Here is a 21,082-nt window from a genome sequence, read left to right as displayed (position 1 = left end):
CCTTTTCAAGATCGATTTTGGCGCCGTGCGTCCGGACGGCGCAAGTCGACGACGTCGGTTCTTCGGGCAGGGCTGTATTTATATGCGATCGCCCACAATTCATTCTCCGTAATTTATAAGAAAATGATGAGCACACTTCGTCACTTCGATACTAACAATCTTGAGAGATTTTTCTCAAAAGTAAATTACATCTGTAGGCCTCCCGCATCTCATTGAAATCGCCACGAAGAAACCGATCTGTGATGTCGCCCGAGCACGCATAATATACTATTGTTCAAAGCTAGACATTCCTCGATTCTTTTCACAAAATTATTCGCATCGCGCTACCATCGAAATTTTCAGTCGATTCGTCCGCGCTTTCTATCCATTCCTCATTCTCACCCTCCTTTCCCTTCGACACCTCGACCACCAAGCTCGCTCCATCGGCTCGTTAAACGACAAAAAAAAAACACGAGGGCGGCCAGAGAGTGGGGCGGACGGAAGAAAAAGAGTATCCGAAAAAAGGTGTCTTAGGCCGGGACATCAAAAGCTCTTCCACGGGGGTGACCCGCCGCGATCCATCCCTGTTCGCAAAAGCTCTCTCTCTCTCTCTCTCTTTCTCTCTCTCTTTTTTCCTTTCTATCCTCTTTCTCTCTCCCCCTCGTTTCTCTCTCGCCTCCCCCCTCCCTCCATCCCTTCGTCTCCCTTGCCTCGCGAAAACCCGCCGCCTTTCGTTAAAGGTGACCCGACCAAATCGCCAACGAGTCACACGTGCGTGCAAAAGGGTTGAAGAGAGGGAGAAGACAGGGAAGGGATGAAGGGAAAGGAGGGAGGAAGTCCTCCGGTGAGTGATGGGCCGCGGGAACCACAAGGCGGACGGTACACGCACTCTTCGCACTATACCATGGATATCGCCGAAAATCCCCTAGAGGGAAGTGCGCGAAACAAAGGCCACCCCCATCTACCCCTCCGCATTGCTCGCCGTATCTCTCCTTTTCCTCCCCCTCTTCTCTCTCTTTCCTCGCGTGCACGAGCGCCCGTGCGTTCATTGCATGCCTATCCTCTTCTATTCCCACCCCTTTTTTACCTCAATTTTGCTTAATTTGTCATTTTGACATGTACTCTCACAGTCATAATATAATTTAAAAAGGCTGAATGTAAGTCTAATGCATATCTGAAAGATTTATCTCTAAAGATTGAAACGTGTTAAATTGTATTTAAAAGAAATTCTCTCCAAATAAATGTAAAATATAATTAATATAGAATTTTATATGTGATTATGGTAAAGAAATAATGTATTTTCCAAGTTTCTAAAATTTTTTTATTATTAAATGTAAAAATATTTAGGATTTTTATTCATTTATACATTTAATCATGAAAGATATGAATAAACTTCAATATTCCGCACTAGTTTTCTTATCGCTGTTCCTTGTCTGACAAGGTTGCATGCACTTTACTTTCGAGCGTTATTACGCGAATAGAGATCGACATTGCAACACTATCGATCCTCAATTTGCCGATTAAATAAATTCATGATACTGCAGTTGCTCGTGAATTGCAACATTAATACGGAATGATCCTTCGTGGAACGTAAGCGCATCCCGAGCGAGCGATACATCTTGCGTGTATCGAGCACATTTCGCTTTCTTCATGAATTATTTTTACAATACACGAAGAGATGGTCTCTAATCCATTTGACATATTTCAACGAGACCGGTAGCAAACGTTATTAGAATTACATCATTTTTATGAGAATCAATTATGTAAAAATTTCAACGATACAATTACAATTTATTCGTCAGAGCCGCTTGTAGCGAAATTTATTTAAAACTCGTAAATAAAAAGAAATTTGAAAACATTTATTGTAAAAGCGCGATGTTCACCAATTTCTGCCAAATTTCAATTTTAACTTGACGATATTTCCGTACAGTCGATTCGTTATCTAATTGATCAAAAACATACTTTTAGTGTTAATTAATTCAAGTTGCTCAAGGTCAATCGAGCAATCATCTTATCTGACGAAAGTACGGCGGAGTTTGCCTTGGGGACCTGTGTAAGTCCTGGAGGGTCGTTCGCCGCGTCTTCTTCAAGGTTGCTCGAAAGCTCGCCGCGGCACCGTCGATGAGTGGGTCGGCCCACTGAAAAATCGATACGTACGAAAGTGAGAGTCGCTCCCTCGGTCGTTCCACCCTCCTTTTTGTTCTTCACGCTCCGCGTACTCTTCTTACTTGCCGTTTGGTTCATTCATGTCGTCGTGGCGGCCACGCCGATGCACCTAAACGCGCAAGCACAATTCACGCTCGTGCAAGCCCGAACAAAGTGAGCTAAAGCCGGCCAAAATGAAATTCGAGGCACGTTAATCGCGTACGATTCGAGGAGCAGCTCGCATAGAAATGTTTATTTCAACACGTGATCTCAGATCCTCAAAAGACTTTTGTTACAATAATTATTCTTTCTGTCGATTCCTACGCTCGGAGAAATAGTTACTAAATTTTAATAAATATTTCTTTGAATACTTGCAATGATTTATTAAATGTAAATAAATATTTATGTACCGTAAATAAATATTTTATTGCAATTATTCAAATAAAATTTTTTCTCAGTGTAATTAATGCGCACGATGTATATTAGTATTAGAATAACAATCCTTAATGAAATTACATTAAATTGAATAATCCTTTTAATTATTAAGACATTCATAATTGTAAATAGAAAGATTTCATATAAAGTATATACTTTGAAATTTTCATTTCTTATCTAACGCGTAAAATATCACTCGTCTTATTTCGGGCACATTTTTTTTTTTCTCATCTGTTATCAATGTATCTGTTCTCTGATACCGTAATATTTCAATATAGTAATCAATTTTATAATAATAAATTAATTTGATATATAACTTACCCTGATAAATATGTAAGATCTGACAGTAATATTGTCTGACAATGAGAAAGGCACGCGTCACCGGATATATCTCGTTATATTGTAAGGCAACAATGTCACGGTGTAATGTAAACAATCGACGACGCCCCACCAGGTTACAGCGCTCGACTTTCAAACTTTATTAGCCGTTACCGTTGGAATATCTAGCTCGCTGCCGTGTAATTCTGTCAGAGTCACTCTCGAGTTTGGCACTTACATGGCCGCTCTCTTCCTTCGTCTACAATCTTTACTCAGTCAGAACCAATTCAAATTTGTACAAAAAATGAGCGAGATTGTATGGTAATAGAATATCTTTTACCAGAATTCGTTACACTATCTTAACAATATATTAATGTTGTGTTATTAAATATTAATTAAGAAATTAGATACGCGCGTGTGTACGTATGTGTGTGTGTGGTGTTTTGAAGTATTCCAAGTAACACGTATTGATTTATGTACATTTTGTATGTTTCCTAAACGTTTATAGATCCAATGTTTTATAATCGTTCAGAACATGTATAAAATCAGTTGTGTTACCAGGAATCGTTCACTCAGCTTTGTGTTAATTCTGTCGCAGTCGGAACGCGTGTCCCCTAATCACGGATATTATTTTTCTATTTTCAGCAGCAGTGGGGTTTCCAAAGTCCTCGTGAGCAATCTACCGGTTCAATTACGATTAGAGGAGCTGGATCTGCTGTTCTCCAACTACGGCCAGGTCCAAAACATCGAAAAAGTGCCGTCGCGGGATCCGAATACAACGAGCGTGCTCATTAGCTATGAGACGCAAGAGCAAGTACAACAGTACGTAATCGGCACGCTCTTTTATTTTCTCCACGCATTCCACGCGGGAGATTAATTGATCTGGGAAATTTGTCACGCGGAAAAATGCCTGTCTCGCACTTTACTCACTTTCTGCTTGCCACGAAAAGTCACGAAAGTTCTTTCCCACCGTATGTATACATTGACATTCGAAATTCATGAGACTTCAGGAATTCGTGAAATGCTGATCTCCCCCCTCCCCCTCCCCACCCCTCTTTCGCCGTCCAGGAGAGATACTCAACCATTTCGTTATTCGCAGGGCTGTGAACCAGTTAAATGGCTACGATTTCGACGGCAATCCGCTAAAAGTGGAGATGTCCTCGGCGGAGAGCCGACGCAGGGGCCGCAGCCAGCGCGCCGGCGGCGTGGCCTTCTCCGGGCTGCCGGGTTCCGGTCGTCAGACCGATTTCCCGCTGCGTATTCTCGTCCAGTCTGATATGGTGGGCGCGATAATCGGTCGACAGGGTACCACCATACGGCAGATCACGCAGCTGACGCGCGCCCGGGTCGATGTGCACCGCAAGGACAATGTCGGCTCTCTGGAGAAAGCCATCACCATCTACGGCAATCCCGAGAATTGCACCAACGCCTGTAAGAAGATCCTGGAGGTCATGCAGCAGGAAGCCAACAACACGAACAAGGGGTAAGAATCGCTCTGATAGAATTATAACAATCATGATATTAATCATATATTAATACATATTAATATAAATATTTTTCTCTTCGAAAATAACGAATACTTGATTCGGCTGATTTAGCTGACTCTCGCGATCGTACCAATTTCAATATAAATACGATTTTTAATTTATCGTTTGAAATGTTTCCTCGTTAACTGAATTTTTAGTTACATTATTACGTTGTTTGTCAACAGTGAGATCACCCTGAAGATCCTCGCGCACAACAATCTCATCGGTCGAATCATCGGTAAGGGCGGTAACACAATCAAGAGAATCATGCAAGACACCGACACGAAGATTACCGTCAGCAGTATCAACGATATCAACAGCTTCAACCTCGAGCGCATCATCACGGTTAAAGGATCAATTGATAACATGAGCAAAGCCGAGTCCATGATTTCCAGCAAGCTGCGTCAGAGCTACGAGAACGATCTGCAAGCTATGGCTGTGAGTCTCATTGCTTATACTCGTCTCTCCTTATACAATAAAGCATATCGCATAAAGCAATTTTGAATTGTCGCGTAAATTAAAAAGAATATGTAGAAGAAATATAAACATGAAAATTATTATAAAAATACAAATGCAAACGAGTATAAAACAATATAAATACAGTCGCGCGAATTTCAATAACTTATAAATGGCACTATTACGTGGAGATCAAGTCTCAGTTTCATTAAAAACTTTAGATTGGATATTTGTTATCAAAAATTGGAATGGCAAGCAAACTTTTTCATCAAGCTTTTAGTTAATCTGGAAAGGTTGAATGTCGACCTCGTCGAGGTTTGGCGCGAGTAGAGCGCATCGATCGCGTCGAAAACGCCGTTGCGCAACGTGACAAGGCTTCTAATCGATATAATCATTGTTCTCACTAGCCTCAAAGTATGATGTTCCCCGGACTACACCCGATGGCCATGATGTCTACCGCCGGTATGGGCTACAGCTCCCGTGGACCCGGCCTATACGGCTCGGGACCCGCCCCATATCCCTACCAGAGCAGTCTGCCTACTCAACAAGGCGTCCCCGCCAGCGATACCCAGGAGACGACTTTTCTCTACATTCCCAACAACAGCGTCGGCGCCATTATTGGCACCAAGGGCTCGCACATTCGTAACATAATCAGATTCTCCGGTGCGAGTGTGAAGATCGCTCCTCTTGAGCAAGATAAGCCGGCTGAGCAACAGACTGAGAGGAAAGTCACCATCGTCGGCTCCCCGGAATCTCAGTGGAAGGTAAGCGTGATTGTCCTCGTTGTTTCGTAATCTCCCAATCAAGAGCGAGAGTCTTGACTTTTATTATTTTTTCAATTTCGCAAATATTTAGATTGATGGCTCTTTCAACACTTTACGTATTATTTAAAAAAATGATTAACATTTAAATGACACGAGTTATAAAGTTATTTTTGTTATTAATAGTGCTAAACTAGTGTTAAAGGTAATGCTAAAGTGTTTGAAGCGTTTTAATATCTACATAATGTCGATGCCATATTGGCAGATAGGTATCGCGTCCGGCCTACCAACGTAAAGATCGCGGGTTCAAATCCAGTCGCTCACTAAAAAAATTATCCAATACTCTTAAGTCCCGTAAAAGAGTTTCGCGATTACCCTGCCATATTTTGGGTGGATGTTGTCTCCTATGCATCAACTTGAATCGGCAGGAATATTAAAAAAAGGGCCCCGTACCGATCTCGAACTAAAAATGCGAGGATCGGTCCCGTTTGACCCTTTAACATTTTTTTTTCTTTCATTGTTTTATATTAATTTCTAAGATAACTGAGGAATTTAATTTTGTATATTTCTACATTGTCAAAAATTTTTGTGATTTTAGGCTCAGTACTTGATCTTTGAGAAAATGCGTGAGGAGGGATACGTCGCCGGCACTGAAGACGTCAGGCTGACCATCGAAATTCTTGTGCCCAGCACTCAGGTCGGCCGCATCATCGGCAAAGGCGGTCAAAACGTAAGAGAACTGCAGCGCGTGACCGGAAGCGTTATCAAATTATCAGAACAGCAAGCGACTCCTCCTTCAGCTGAAGAAGAAACAACAGTCCATATAATTGGACCCTTCTTCTCTGTTCAGGTGAGAGAGCTAACTTTTTAAATAATTGTTATAATCAGAAACTTGGATGTTTAAATTTTGTTCATATCAGATTGATTAGTCTATTACGAAATATATATATTTTCCTTTTTCTTCTTTTCGTATCAGATCATATTGAAAGTTGTTTTGCAGTTATGAGTTATGAGACTTAAAGGTTTTTTTGTTTTTCAAAATATATAACAACATTATAACAACATTATAAGAAATAATAATCATAATAGTTTCCTTTGATAAGTCTTCGATCGAGACATATATAAAGTGTACGTGGGTGTCGAGGAATCAAACTTGGAGTTTGATCACTAATTAGTCTCTTTCATAATGAGAATTACCCTATGAAATATATAAGTGAAATATTTTAATATCTTCTTTAACAATAGTAGTAATAATAGAAGCGGGTGAAAGTATTAGTCCATATACGTCATTTAAAGAGTTTCTTTGTGACTCCTACTAAAGATTACAAATTTAAAAAAATCTGTATACATGGGATGTGTGTGTGTGGATTCGAACTTGTGAGTCATTTATGAGTTCGTCGTTCTTACACGGAACCACATAACATCCCTTTTTCAACTATAATACATACGATAATAATTTTTTCTTGAATTTACCAAAAGAAATAAACAATTCACTAAAAGCACACAAGGATTATTAATCGATACGGTTTTCTTTTATTAAATCAGTAGTGAAATGTGTTGTTTTAATAATAAATAAACTTTTTCTTTCCTTGTAGTCGGCACAGAGACGGATCCGCGCTATGGTACTGCAATCTGGCACTCCTGGTGGAACTGGTGGTGCTGGCTCACGCGCCGGTCGCGGTAGCAGCCAGGAAGGCGCCTCCCGTTCTAAAAGAGATGGCAGCGCTACTTCCCAAAGCGGTACGACATCACAACCTGGTTCTCAACAACAATCAGTCGGCTCGCCATCGAGCCAACAGCAGCAGCCGCAGCCTCCATCATCGCCGCAGTAATATTAACATCGATGACACCGACCTGACGCGGACCGACGCTACAAACGCCTATCCGCTTTATTCGCCGAAGTGGCCTCGTCGTCGCTTTGACATTCTCTCTCGTCGAGAGGCTGAGCTTTATCGCGACTTTCTCCTCTCGCGGGGCGCGCGCGACCCTCCCCGACGGGGGAGGACTTCGAACGAGGGTGTGCGACGCGCAGATCGCGACGGGAAGACGCGCAGCAACGTTCTGAGAATTAACTCGACCGAGATACACTAACAAGGTTCGCGGACTCTTCTGACTCCGCAGAATAATTCTTAGTAGTAACAGTTCTCGTGCTCGGGCTGCGTAGGCTCGGGCTGCGTAGATCAGTTCCAGGAACGATCTGCAAGTCTCAACTCGACGAGTCAACGCGAGAATTCTAAAAGTGCTCGAGTCGACAATTTGGAGAGTTAATTCTGAGAAATTGAATGATGAATTTTAATTCCAAAGATTCTAATTCCGAGGCTCGACTGTTGTGAGCCAATCTAAAGAGTCAACGAAGGCCGCCCGGGCCCTCCGTTCGGTCTAAAATGAATGCGTTCATCGCGATCGTTAATCATGTGCGAATGATTAATTTATTTTAGGTAAAGTGTCCTTATTGACAATGAGGACGCACACGAATGTTGCGAATAATCAATCGCATTGGGATTGAATTGAAACGATTGCGATTCTCGAGAGGTAACTCAAACGCAAAGCACGAAATAGTAGACGAAGTAAAGACGAAGCCGCGACCGATCGGAGGAGCACCGAGTGTATATACTATCGAATCTGGCTTTGTCTAGGCAGGCACTGCCCATACGTGATCGCTGACTCTCACGACAAACTCCCGTTCTCGTTGACGAGGATCGTGGCGTTTTCCCCTTCGCTCTACGCGTCGCGCCTGCGTCCCGCGCGCACATCCTCTGCGATAGCGACGAAGCGACAACACACAGCCGCGCACGACAATTTCGCAGCGCTAAAACGAAACTACCGCCGCCGATGAAATAGGACACTTCGACGAGAAACAAACTGATTTAAAAAAAAAAAAATTGAAAAAAAAGAAAAACACACACAACCTTATTACCTCATTGCATTACGGTTAAAGATTTAATACGAAAGTGAAATGCGCGGGAGAAGCGATAAACCGATTAATCTAAAAAAAAAAAGAAAAAGTCTATCTAATATTAAAGTTATTAATAATATACAGAGAAGTTAAGTGACAATTACATATTATGTTATATCTGTTACTACTACTGCAACTATTACTATTATTATTACCTACCTACTACTATTATCGCTATATACTATTTACTTCTTACTAATACAGGAGGAAAGCGGTTTTTCTTAAAAAAAACAAAAAAACAAAAAAACAAAAAAAAATAAAAAAACAGATCAGGTACAGTTTTTTTATACACACAATTCTGAGACGTTGAACGATAATACGAGACTTAAATAATACCGAGATAATCCGTGTACCACCACGGAACGGCGACCCATTGCCGGTCGTAGACATACGCCAGGATGCCTCAGGAGGAGAAGAGAATAGAAGCGACCCCCGCGCCCCAACCCGCCCCTCCTCGCACGTAATACCAAAGAAGCGACTATGAGTTATTTCGTATTAGTGAAGTGAAATGCGTCGTGTACGCTCTATTCGCCTCAAGTTCCTCATCAAGAGCCACGAAAGTGAGAGAGGGAGAAAGATGTGTAGAGAGGGATCAGATACGTGAAAGTGAGAGGGGAAAAATCGACAAGTAGCCATAAAGATGTCGAAGACAACGCCGACGAGACATCGAGTCGCTTGGCACGAGTGATTGGTGATGAAGATGAACGAAAAAAGAAACAGAAGGAAAACGAAAAGGGGAAGAAAGAGAAAGGAGACGAAAGTCTGATCGTGCAGTAACCATATCGATACGACACGGATGCCGTTTTGTGCCACGTTTTCAACAAGCGTTACTGAAGGACGTTTCTCGAGCACGCGGAAAGAAAGAAAAAGCGACTGTCGGTACGCAACGAATAATAGCGAGCGAAGGAGAAAGATAGAGATAGAGACACAAAGAAAGCACAAACGGCGAGCGAAGGAGGGGACGTAAGGGATAAAAAGTGAACCGACAAAACTTTTCAGGGATTTTTACTTTTACCATGAATGTAATAATGTGTGAGTGTGCGTGTGTTGAATAATAATTATTAATTGATAAGTAATTTGATTACTGATTAGAAGTTAAACGGCGAGGAAAGGCGAAGGAGAGAAAGAGTAAGGGAGAATTAGACTTAATGTGAGATGGGCAGGAGATGAAAGGGGTGAGAAGAAGAATGGAAAGGGACGACGGGAGAGCGAGGTGTCGCGACATTTAATCGCGACGACATTTACTCTCGCTGCGGATGGTGTGTCGCCGAGACGAGCGTCGAGACGGAGCCTCCGCGAAGCGTCCCCCGGCGAGCCTGCGAACCCCGTAATTTTTGCAAATTATAGCTGTTAGAGGCACGCAAGATCGACCGGGCGCGGAGAACCGCGGAGCTTAACGATCTCGATCTCGCATCGATATCGCGACTCGCAACGCGTATAATCGGCCATTATTATCCCGTTGCACAGAGCCAAAAGATTCCTTTCGGGCTCGAGGATACGGAGAGACGGAAGGAAGAAAAAGAGAATGGCGCGCGATTTCGCGTCCAAGTCCTTCTTCAACGGTGCTGTCGCGCCATCGAAGGCGACCTCGAGCCTTGCTCTAGCTGATATACTGGTGATCGAGTCACGCATCAGAGTCGCTATGTCGAGTTCTGAAGACATTCCGAAGTGACGCTTTTAGAGCGGTATGGGGAAGAGAGAGGGAAACGGAAAAAGAAGAGTGAGGTTTCAGACGATTGATCGCGCGACAGGTAGATGAGGCGGAGGCAGCGAGACGGGAAACGCGATGAATCAAATCAGATTCGGCGTCGAGAAAATCGACCCTGCAGAGTGCTCCTTAAGCATGACCAAGGAAATTCAACAAATACAAACGGACTAATCAATCACGGCGCACGGTCTCGCGCCGATCCGAGCTCGATCGTTCTCTAAAAGATTTCAAAGAACCTTGCGAACGTCGATTTCGTTGTCTCTCGTAATTACCTGGATCGTCAAGTAATTATCACACGAGTTTATCGTCCGGCAGGAATGCGGGACTTTGTTTTTCACGATCGATCGACAGTTATCGAGCTCGTATCGGCGCGCGACCGAGGCGGCATCGGTATCGGCACGTGGAATGCCCCATCGGGGCACCCACGTCTGGCGACACGACGGGCCCCACGGGCCCGCCGATTTACACTCTCGGCGTTCGGTATGCGTTTAGTACAAAGCTACACGAGGTGTTAAGGATAAATAAGATAATCGAGATTTAAAAGAGATATTGGAACGAGAGATGAAAGAAGATGTAACAACGTGTGCTTAATCGATCTTTATTCTTTTTTTTTTTAATATTATTTCTTTTGGAAAAGACCGAAAATTAAATTTCTAGAGTGTGTGAATATTGTTTCGCGAATGTTAATCGATAAGAATAGAATTCTTTGGAGCGGACGAAGACGCGCATTGCCTTGTTGCGTTATTTTCGATTTTAATCACTAAATATGTGAGTAACCGATTTGCATTTAGCTTTTTCGAACCGATAACATTTGTTTGTAAAACTATAAAAAATATTAACTAATTTTAATCGTTATTTATGTTAATTTTTTGTTTCTTCTAAGCTATGGATTTAGAAAAAGATGTAAGATCAATCGATCTATGTTTCTTTAAATTAATCTAATTTCATCATCGATTATTCATTCTTGATTGATTTGATCGAGTTTATCTTTTTTCAATAAATTAAAAAACGGTTTTTATAAACATTGGTTAACGCTAACCATAATTTATAATCGGCTCTTTGTTTTTTTTTCTCAATACAGCAAAAAAGATAAAGATAAAGGTCAAGTTATAACCTCAAGACTAGACTTAACGATGAAATAAAGTTTATTCGCGCAATAAAAATTCAATTCTCAACTTTTTCTAAAAAAATAATAAGAATAAGAATTGATTAAATACGTAATATTTTTCCGCTTTCATTCCCTGTCTTTAAAATCTTGAGGTCTTAATTCCGATTTGTAATCTCGGTTAATTTTAACTCGTGTTTATAAAAGTGGATATAGAAGCTCGATAAGGTAATTGAATGTTTATCTGTTAATAGATCTAAAGCTTAGATGAAACAAAATCTTAATTTTTTAAATGAAAATTAAATATAATCAACATTTTTGTGTATATAAGAAATTTAAATACAAAATTTAACTGTTCGAAAACAAAGCGAGGATCGGTTACATATCTAACGCCGAAGGCGCGACAAGAATGCAAGTCTTCTTTTCCGCTGCATCGTGCAAGGATAAAGCGTCGAGCTAGCACACGAGTAAAGGAGAACAAAAAAAAAGAAAAAAAATCGAAAATAGAATGAAAGAGGAAAACGAGTCTGAAAACGTAGATTTATTTTTGATACATTGTTGGGGAGACTCCAAGTGAATCTTTCTTTTTCAATTTTTTTTGTTAGATGTTTTTAATAACTTAATGAATTTTTACGATATTAAGGTGAGAAAACAAAGAGAGAGAGAGAGAGAGAGAGAGTTTTTTTTTAATGTAAGATAAGAAAGAGAGAGAGAGAGAGGAGTGGCAAAATGAAGTAATTTTCGCGGGAAAACGGATAAATTAACGTTATAGAGAGAGGATTATAAGAGTTAATCGGGGGGATGAGGCGCGCAGCTTTTTGCGCTGTGCTCGCTCGCTTTTAGGTGGGGGGGGGGAGAAAGATTACGACGTGAAGGAGATTTTTTAGTGGGATATAAATTTGTATATTATATTTAATAATATATTTCGAAGAAGCGGCGGTCGCGGGTCTGCTTGGCGAGGCCGTCGGCGAGATGGGGCCCGGGCCAGGAACCTCGTAGTTTTATGCGAGGGACCTCGTTCGCGTCGTACCACCGTAGAGGAGTACCCTCGCCCAGACCCGTGCCACGTGATTATTTATCAAGCGTAAATATTTAAATGATGAGAGATGGAGGGAGGAGTAGTGAGAGAGAGAGGGAGAGATTTGTATTAAAGCTTGTAAAGAAGAAAGAAGTTGCGAAACGGAAGAAAGTGCCAAGGGACAAGAGAAACACGTTTGCAAAACTAAGTACAACACACAAGCAATAGATTGCCGCATAGAACAGGATGCAACGATAACAGAGGCAAAAATGCAAGAAAACAATAACAGTGAAGCGCAGATATAATAAGCAAAGGGAAGGATACAGAATGGGAGATAGCAAATACGGAATCAAGCCCTCGTTTATTCTCACGGTCGACGAAATCATTTACGCTACTTTGAGACCAATGTCATATCACGCGTCATCTTTTTGATTTCCTTTTTGGCCCGTACTTTCAAAATTTTTCGAGTCGATGAAGGGAGAACAGTCCGGACACTTGAGAGAAGAAGCACGACGCGAAGCGAGACACGCGAATCGCCCCTATCACAGAGACTCGTCGTCGCTGAGGAGAGGTCCACGAGGGACGCGATACACTCCGTCCGGGACCTCGTCGAGTCGGCCTTTCGACGAGTACCATCGCCCACCCGCCCTCTTTTGGAATATCTCTTTCTAAATTGAGCGAATGAAGCTTTTGCTCCGGGAAAAAACGCGGCGTCCGACGGATTTCAACGAGAGAAACAGGCTCTGTTATTTATTTTTCATAAAAACACGTCGTGTCGCCGGTATAATCTGGCGCACAAAGAAAAATTGGAATGTTGCCTCAAAATTGTACAAAAGTTTAGATAAAGGTAGATTAGCGTTCACTAATGTGTATATAAATTTGCGAAATTTATGAAAAACGTTAATCGCTGCGTTCTTCCCGCAGACAGATCGATGTGTGCCCCCGCATACGAAAACTCACGCCTTTCGCTCGTTCATCGAGTCTTTCAGTTTGGATACTTTTGTTGGGACAAATTTTTAGAGAAAAGTTTCAGATCACAAAAGATATAAAAAGAAAAGAAGGAAAATTTAAAAAGAGGTAGAAGAGTTGTACCTTTCAGAAGACAGCAAACAGAAACAGCCTCTTTGGTCAGGAAGAAGGAAAACATTATTCGGCCGATTCCTCAAGCATTCAGAAAACGTGCTAAAATTAGAAAAGAAAGACAAAGGGAGAGAGAGAGAGAGAGACAACCCGCTCGCACGCTCGAGAGAAAGAAAGAGAATGTACAAATCAAACAAAATAACAAACGATGATAGATGAAATTATTAATATAATAATAATAACTTAAAGAAGAAAGAAAATTTTTAACGTTATAAATTATTGCGCGCGCCCGCGTGGCGCACGAAAAGTTAGAGGCGAGAAATATAACTTAATCTATACTGGTAGAGATATCGACAAACAAATGTACAAAATCGATTTATTGCTAAATGTTAGTATTCTAGAGTATTTTACTGTCGAAGATCGCGTAAAAAGTGAAGATTATACTAAGCTTGGCTAAGATGGTTCTATCCTGGCAGATTAAGCTAAAAATAGGAGATTCGAGCGAAAAAGAATAAAATTTAACGTCATTCCGCCGAATGAAGAAGACAAAAAAATATCATCGTCATACAAAAAGAAAGACAACACAAATTGGAAAAATCAATCAGTATAAAAAAGAAAGAAAGAAAACATTTCAACTACCTACAAGCCTCGAAAAATAACAAGTACTCCATTTTTCTTTGTACGAACGCGCGTTCTAACATCGTCAACGTGTCTCCAATGACTCTCGCACAATGTAGTTTTTATTCGATCTTCCGTTCTTTCATTAGATGCAGACTTGTATTGCTACATCAATAAAGAATCGACGTTTTCTGCAGGACATCGCCGAACATTCTTCAGCAAGTTGAACAGAACTCGCACAAAACGCGTGGCGATGAACGACAATTAACACGCGCACCGTATCACTTACGAGAGTGAAATCGCAAGAGGAAACAAAAAGTGCACAGACGGCAGAATCTCAGGCGAACACGCCTGCGAGCGAGAAAAGGTATTTAACAAAAAAAAAAAGGAAGAAAATAAAGAGAGCGTCTAACGCGTAACAACTACGCGATTCGCAGTATATATCGGACTTTCCACGAAGATACACTCAGACAAGAGAGAGAGACAGGAAGAAAGAGTCAGACGAACGAGATGCTCGAGCCAGGATGCTCTCGTTTTCATTGGTCGATCAATTGCAATCCAGGATCAGTCGTGAACGCAGCACAACTCTCTGCGGACGGCATCCAGATGCGTCCGATCATCAAAACCAATACGCATACAATAGGAGTTCCTCCGAAGTAGGAGTTTAGAGCCCTTCTCTTATCGAGACACCTACCGATGACGAGCCTTCGAGGAGCGACGAAAGCGCCACTCGATCCGATAAAAATCACGAATAACGACCGGACAACTCTCTCGCGAACCGGCGCGCACCTTCCAAGAAAGGTGGAAAAGAGTGGTTGGAATTTCGATCGATTTGGTCGGTACTTCTCGACTTGGCAGCATCGCCATAGGAGGAACATCCCTGTAATACACAGTAGCGCATAGCACATCCGGAAATAGAATGGGGAGAGAAATGTAGAAGCAACGTTTCTCTCGACCGACATTATTCCGCATTACTCTCTCACCGACATTACTCACGATTCACCGACAAGATATATTGATATATAAAAAAAAATATATATATATATTTACATATAAGTACATGTATTCCGGCATGCAGAATCCGAACGATCGATCCCGCGATCGCGTTCGCCAGCAACGCTTAGAGAAAGACAACTCGCGTCCAGGGTCGCGCGACCGCGGCCCGTTTGGAACTCAAACAGATTGCAGGATACTTGTCTTTAATTAATAATAGCGACTAATAAGTAATAATAGCGATAAGAGGTGATTTAAACCGATTTTTAATATTAAATACGCGTCACGCGCTTCTCGCTCGAAAACGGGACGAGGATCGCGTTCGCGTTCGCGTTCCAAGTTTGGGGGGTGATTGACAAAAGCAAAAGTAAAACAGAAATGGCAGATTGCAGCCAGGAGAGGTAGATTATTTTGGGCTTTAGTATTAGGGTTTCGATAGAGATTTGGAGTAAGTGCGATTTCGGGTGCAGGAAACGGTGATATAAGGCCGCCGGAAAAATTTTCTAAGGGAAAAGTAGTCGCTCTTTTCGGATTTTACTCGCGAGTTTCGTTCGAGGATGGGGACCGTTTCGTTACTGGCGCGTACTCACGTTCCTCGATGAACTGACGATTATTTTCTGAAAATACGCGATGAGCGCGACCGGACGTCGCAAATTCATCTCGAAGCTATCTGAATAAATTGCGAATTGATATTACACGATAATAATCGAATATAATCGGAAACTCAATAGTTATCGGAAATGGTTAGAAACAATTGCTCTGCATCAGTAATGAAATATTAAAGATCATACGGAAGCCTCCTTTTTATCCAGATACTTTGAGAGAGTGCGCGACCGGACGTCCGCTTGGGAAAAATCAAATGGGGACGATCGGTATTTTCGGCACAGGAAACATTTCTGGGACCGGGCACGTGGCGGCAATCGAAGGCCTTATTATACACACTTGGGCATTGTTATTACTGTGACAGGTTGATATCGCTAAACAGATAGTATATCAGATAAGCTCCTTGGGCGTGATGTCGCGCCTCCAAATGATAGGGACAGTGAAAGATGTGAGAAGAATGTGGCGCTTATTAACGCTAAGAGAGTGAAGCAACGTATGCGTGGAAGATGTAATGTAATTCGTAAGGTGATCTAAGCGATGCTAGAGAAGTAGAGTGTGACAGAGAGTAAAAATGGAGAAGTAATGACGACGGTGGGAGCCCGTTGAAGGGACTTCCGGTGTATTATCTATTATTATCCTATTGTTGCCAATAATGGGCATTATGATGAAGAGCCGCGCGGATATGTAACTTATTCTCTACACTGCATTTACCCTTCCCCCGATGATCCCCGAGAAATATACCTATGTATACATAGTTACGCAGCGCATATACACTATACATCTGTTGTACATAGATATATATTATATGTAAAGCTTAAACTTAATTAACGTGAGGCGGATGATTAGTCGACGTGCCAGCAGATTAAGTGCAACCCGTAAATAGCCGTTCGTCGAACGGGGCGAATGAAGCGAGTGAATGAGATTGAGAGGAAGCAAAAGCAAGAGTACGTACGTATGTGTGTGTGTGTGTGTGTGTGTGTGTGTGTGTGTGTGTGTGTGTGTGTGTGTGTGTGCGCGCGCGCGAGTGAATGAGTGAGAAAGAGAGAGAGAGAAGATGGGAGAACAGAAAAATTGAGCGACATTTTTGTACGCAGTTTTCCGCACAGGTGTGCCTCGTCTCATTTTGTTACCGAATTTTTGCGACTGATTATATATGCTAAGGAATGATCACATCCGCAAAAAAAAAAAAACGATTGCACAGTAGAAAATCGTCTATTCTATCGAGATATCGAAACAAGACGTTTAACTTTCGCGCTGTTTACACACGATGAGTTTCCTTAGAAATTACTCGGTACGAAGCATTCTATTTGTGCTTCAATATCGTGAAAAAATTGGAAAATATTTCACAAGTGAAATATAAAGATTGCAAACTTCCATTATTGTGGAAGAAGAAATAATAAAAAGCGCGATTTTTCTCACGAAAGAATGGACAGTTTTTCTGCCGTGCGATCAGGTTCGACGTGAGGTACGATCTATCGATTGTTCTTCACGATAGTAACTATATCTGACATATAAGGCTGTTCAACACTGCCAACACTGAGATGAGGCGACTGATCGGACGCTGGAGGCAATGTCGAGAATGACGAGATTAATAATACTAAAACCCAAAATAGCCGTTTCCGGGAGAAAGCGAGAAAGCTCCGCACACGGAGTGGAAACATCCCGCATACAAAAGAAGGAAGCAAATTCTTTTTTTTTTTTCTTTCCTTTCACTCCGTGTTTGCGCGAGAGGAATGAATAAACAGGGAATTTACGTAATACCATCGCTACCTCATAAGTTTTACAAGAATTCTATGAAATTAAAAGAAACGAAAAGTGAAAAAAATGCTGCCAGGCGCACAAAAAAAGAGAGAAAAGAATAGTTGTTCGCGTTTTTCTTCCGTATTTTTAATCTTGGTTTTTTTTCTTTATTTCTTATTTTTTGTCTTTGTTTATTCACTTGTTGCACCGAGCAAGAAAAAGAAGATAGAATCAGCTCCGGCAGAACGCTCGAGCGATCGGCGGAAGGACTTCTTCGGAACACGATTCGGGAACAGGGCTCTTGTTCTTCGCTCACGCGTTATGTTCCGTTGTTAATTTTCCTTTTTTTTCTGCCATTCTAGTTTTCACATTCGTGCGTGATGCGCTTGTTCATTCTTCCTACGGTTACGATGAAAATGTCGCGCTGTCGGTCCGTATACGCGGATGTACAACACAGCTGTCCGTAGATCACGCGCGTGCGATTTTCCCTGCTTGCGGTGATACCGATTTTTCGAAACGACGCATACACTCCCGGGAAAAAAGGAACACTATGTTTTATACCGAATATAATACAGCGTTATACTACCGCCGATAATCGCTCAGACGCCGCTTTTAGCCCGGCAGTGGTATCATTTGTCTTCAGGTGCTCTTTACGTTAATTGAGATATATATATCTCTATCTATATCAAAATAGTAGAGATATATATATCTCTACTATATATATATATATATATATATATATATATATATATATATAAATATATACATATATAGTAAGGCGACTATATATTAGTGCATATCGATCATGTTCCGTTTATTTTAAACAATAAATAATAATGCAAAATATATGTATACACGTACGTAACGTACCATCGATTTTTTTCCGATCACTGAATTCCATTTGGCGTGAATGATGAACCGTGCCCGATCTAAGCACGCGTCTTAACTGAAAAGATACAAAATTTATTCAGATATAAGGAAATGTTACTTGCTAATAAAATAACGAATAAACACGAGTTGTGCTGTAATCCAATAATGATACACGAACACATTTGGGACGCTGACTCGCGATGACTCTTTCCTAAGGAGAAGCCGCGGAAAAAAATCTTCACGGAAACCGCCAACAATAATCCTGGGCTGTACCACTGCCGGGTTAAACGATCTGCTTTTCAACGTTAACCTCCGGCCACAATGACCACATACAGCAAGTCGAAACGCACGTTGTACATATGTACATGTGTACATAAAAAAAAAATGCTCTGTACATACATTGCCGCGAGTCGAACGAATTCTGGTGAAATACTTACGTTTACGATCTCTCGCTTCCTTACCTCGTAATCCTCATAATATCCAGACGAGGATATCGATCGTAATGAGTCACGTCGACGTACGCACGGTGATTTAAACGGGACCACTACTCATAACGAAATTGAACGCGCATCGCGGAATTTTTATTGCATTCTGTAAATTGAAAGATGGGCTCTTCGAGCTCGACCTATCATCCTTGTACATGATCACGTCCGACCAGACTCGAACATATCTTTTGGATCCGTCTTGCCCTTGAAATAATAGTCGCAGTATAAAAATCGTAGATAATTGTATAATAAAATCTTATATATTCGCGAGTGAGATGGGATTGTAATTATCCTTCGACAATATCCGCAATTTTTCAAAATTGTTTACAATTTAAATCTTACGAGCACATGACATATTCAATAAGGTTAGTAAAATTTTTCGATCGAGGCAACACATTCATGTAACAATTGCTCATCGCGTCTGCGATGTGACTGCCGTGATTATCGGTGCGAGATTTTTCTCAGGATTCTCTCGACTCGCGGCGCAATTCGCTTTGTGATTTCTCGTCCGTATCAACACAATGGCGAGAATAAATTAAATATAGAGAAAGCGAATCGAGGAAAGAGAACAGCAGTAGAAGATGCAACCAAACGTGCAACTTTTTTCAACAACATGCAAGCAGTCCATCGAGATAAAAAGCAATGAGTGAATGAGATGTCGCTCTTCCAACAAAGGAAAAAGGAACATTCAAATATCTTTAAAGATAAATTAAATTATAATTTTGAGAATATAATCAAAGCGTTAATCTTCATCCCAAAGAATTCACGAAGGACTTGGTTTGAATTTTCAAGTATTGCAATTATTAGAGGATATTGAATTATAGGGATTAAACGCTAAAAGAAACTTTTGGAATAATCAAAATCAGCAACAATCTCCATCGAGGAAGAGATCAATTTGGACCCTCAAACATTTGTTTCGGAAATGAAGATCGCATCAATCACGAGTCAAATTGATAATTTCAAGATAATCAAAGTGGAAGAAAACAAGAAGATGCGGCCATTATGAGTCTTCGAACAATTTGGAAAGAAAAAAAAATCTATCAGGGATTAGATTAAGAATTTTAATATATAATCAAACTAAAACAGAAAATTGACAGATGTTAAGCTGAGATCGTTACTACGCACGACGCTTCGATGACGATCGCGCGAATTCACAAAAAGATAAAATTGCCACGACGAGAAAGGTTTGCTAAATTAACCGCAAGTAAGCATTTAAACGCTGTAATAGAAAAAGGAGCAGGGCATAGCGAAAGAAAGCAAAACAAACGTAAGAGAGGAGCAGTTACGGAGGCGAAACGCCAGCAATGAAAACGCAGCTTTCGCGCAGCAGAGCAAAAGACAAGATAAAAGGCCACGGCATAATGTATACCTGAGGAATTTAGAAGAGGAAGAAGAAGCAGCAACAGAAGAATCGGTCCGACCCAGCACGACGCTAGGGTGACCGAAAGGCCACAAACCTCATTAGCGCATTAGAAAGGAATTTCAAAATAACATAACGAATGACGATATGCTACATAGACACCGACCTGTCTATGCCACAATGCACATTCACATACTACATATATATATATATATATATATATACTTTTATATATATCTCTATTATATAATATACGTACATATTATTAATTAATTATATACGCACGCCGAGGTACACGCAGAGGGAGAGGATAATCGAGGAAAGGAAGAACGGAAGCACACACCCACGTATAATGATGATTGCATGCATAAAGGAAATAATAATAATAATTAATCGATAATCATCATAGCGAACGCGGCGACGCCGCGCCGTCTCGCCGTTAAGTAAATAGGGATGGAAAAAAAAAAGAGAAATGTGAGGAACACTATCACAATAGCAAGAGGAACACTGATTTCACAGGGAGAATGAGTGAAAGAGAGATGACGGAAAAAGAGTGCAGGACCGATGATACAATGCATCTCAAGGAAGATAACGTAATGTTAATCGTAAGCGAAAGAAGGGAGATGAAGGATAACATTTGGGGGGGATCCACCCATTTTTTTTCCGAATCGAAATATCGATACCTCGTGGTCAGGATGGTCGGCGTTATCGCGCGCACCACGTAAACACGGACCGGATAAAAAGTATCTCATTAAATTTCTCCTCCCCCCCCTCCCCCTCCTTCTTCTTTCCTTGTGGAAGGACGAACAAAGGTATACCTCATTTGATTTCGCTTTCGCTCATTCTCGCCCCGAGGTGTCGATACGCATATATAGATATAAAGATTGTGCATTGCCGACGGGGACAACCTCCGCGCTTGCATTCGC

General features: G+C 41.3%; 1 protein-coding gene across 6 annotated transcripts in view; it reads left to right on the top strand.

Moving 5' to 3' along the window:
• Positions 1-20,638, top strand: part of LOC105197398 (insulin-like growth factor 2 mRNA-binding protein 1) — a 111,818-nt gene extending 91,180 nt beyond the window's left edge. For 2 of the 6 annotated variants that reach the window (XM_039446321.1, XM_011163718.3), the window contains 6 exons: positions 3,523-3,699; positions 3,977-4,360; positions 4,589-4,841; positions 5,267-5,623; positions 6,219-6,470; positions 7,216-20,638. In XM_039446321.1, coding sequence (XP_039302255.1) covers positions 3,523-3,699; positions 3,977-4,360; positions 4,589-4,841; positions 5,267-5,623; positions 6,219-6,470; positions 7,216-7,452 — 1,660 coding nt within the window. In that variant the 3' untranslated portion in view covers positions 7,453-20,638. Of the gene's footprint in view, positions 1-2,989; positions 3,199-3,522; positions 3,700-3,976; positions 4,361-4,588; positions 4,842-5,266; positions 5,624-6,218; positions 6,471-7,215 lie in introns of those variants that run through there. The other 4 variants (XM_039446322.1, XM_011163719.3, XM_026131230.2 and 1 more) reach the window with 3 other exon arrangements.
• Positions 20,639-21,082: the final 444 nt, after the last annotated feature.

This window comes from Solenopsis invicta, chromosome 2 (genome assembly GCF_016802725.1).
Source record: "Solenopsis invicta isolate M01_SB chromosome 2, UNIL_Sinv_3.0, whole genome shotgun sequence".
NCBI lineage: Eukaryota > Metazoa > Arthropoda > Insecta > Hymenoptera > Formicidae > Solenopsis > Solenopsis invicta.
Note: the sequence above shows the minus strand (reverse complement) of the source record. Positions and strands in the feature narration are given on the sequence as shown.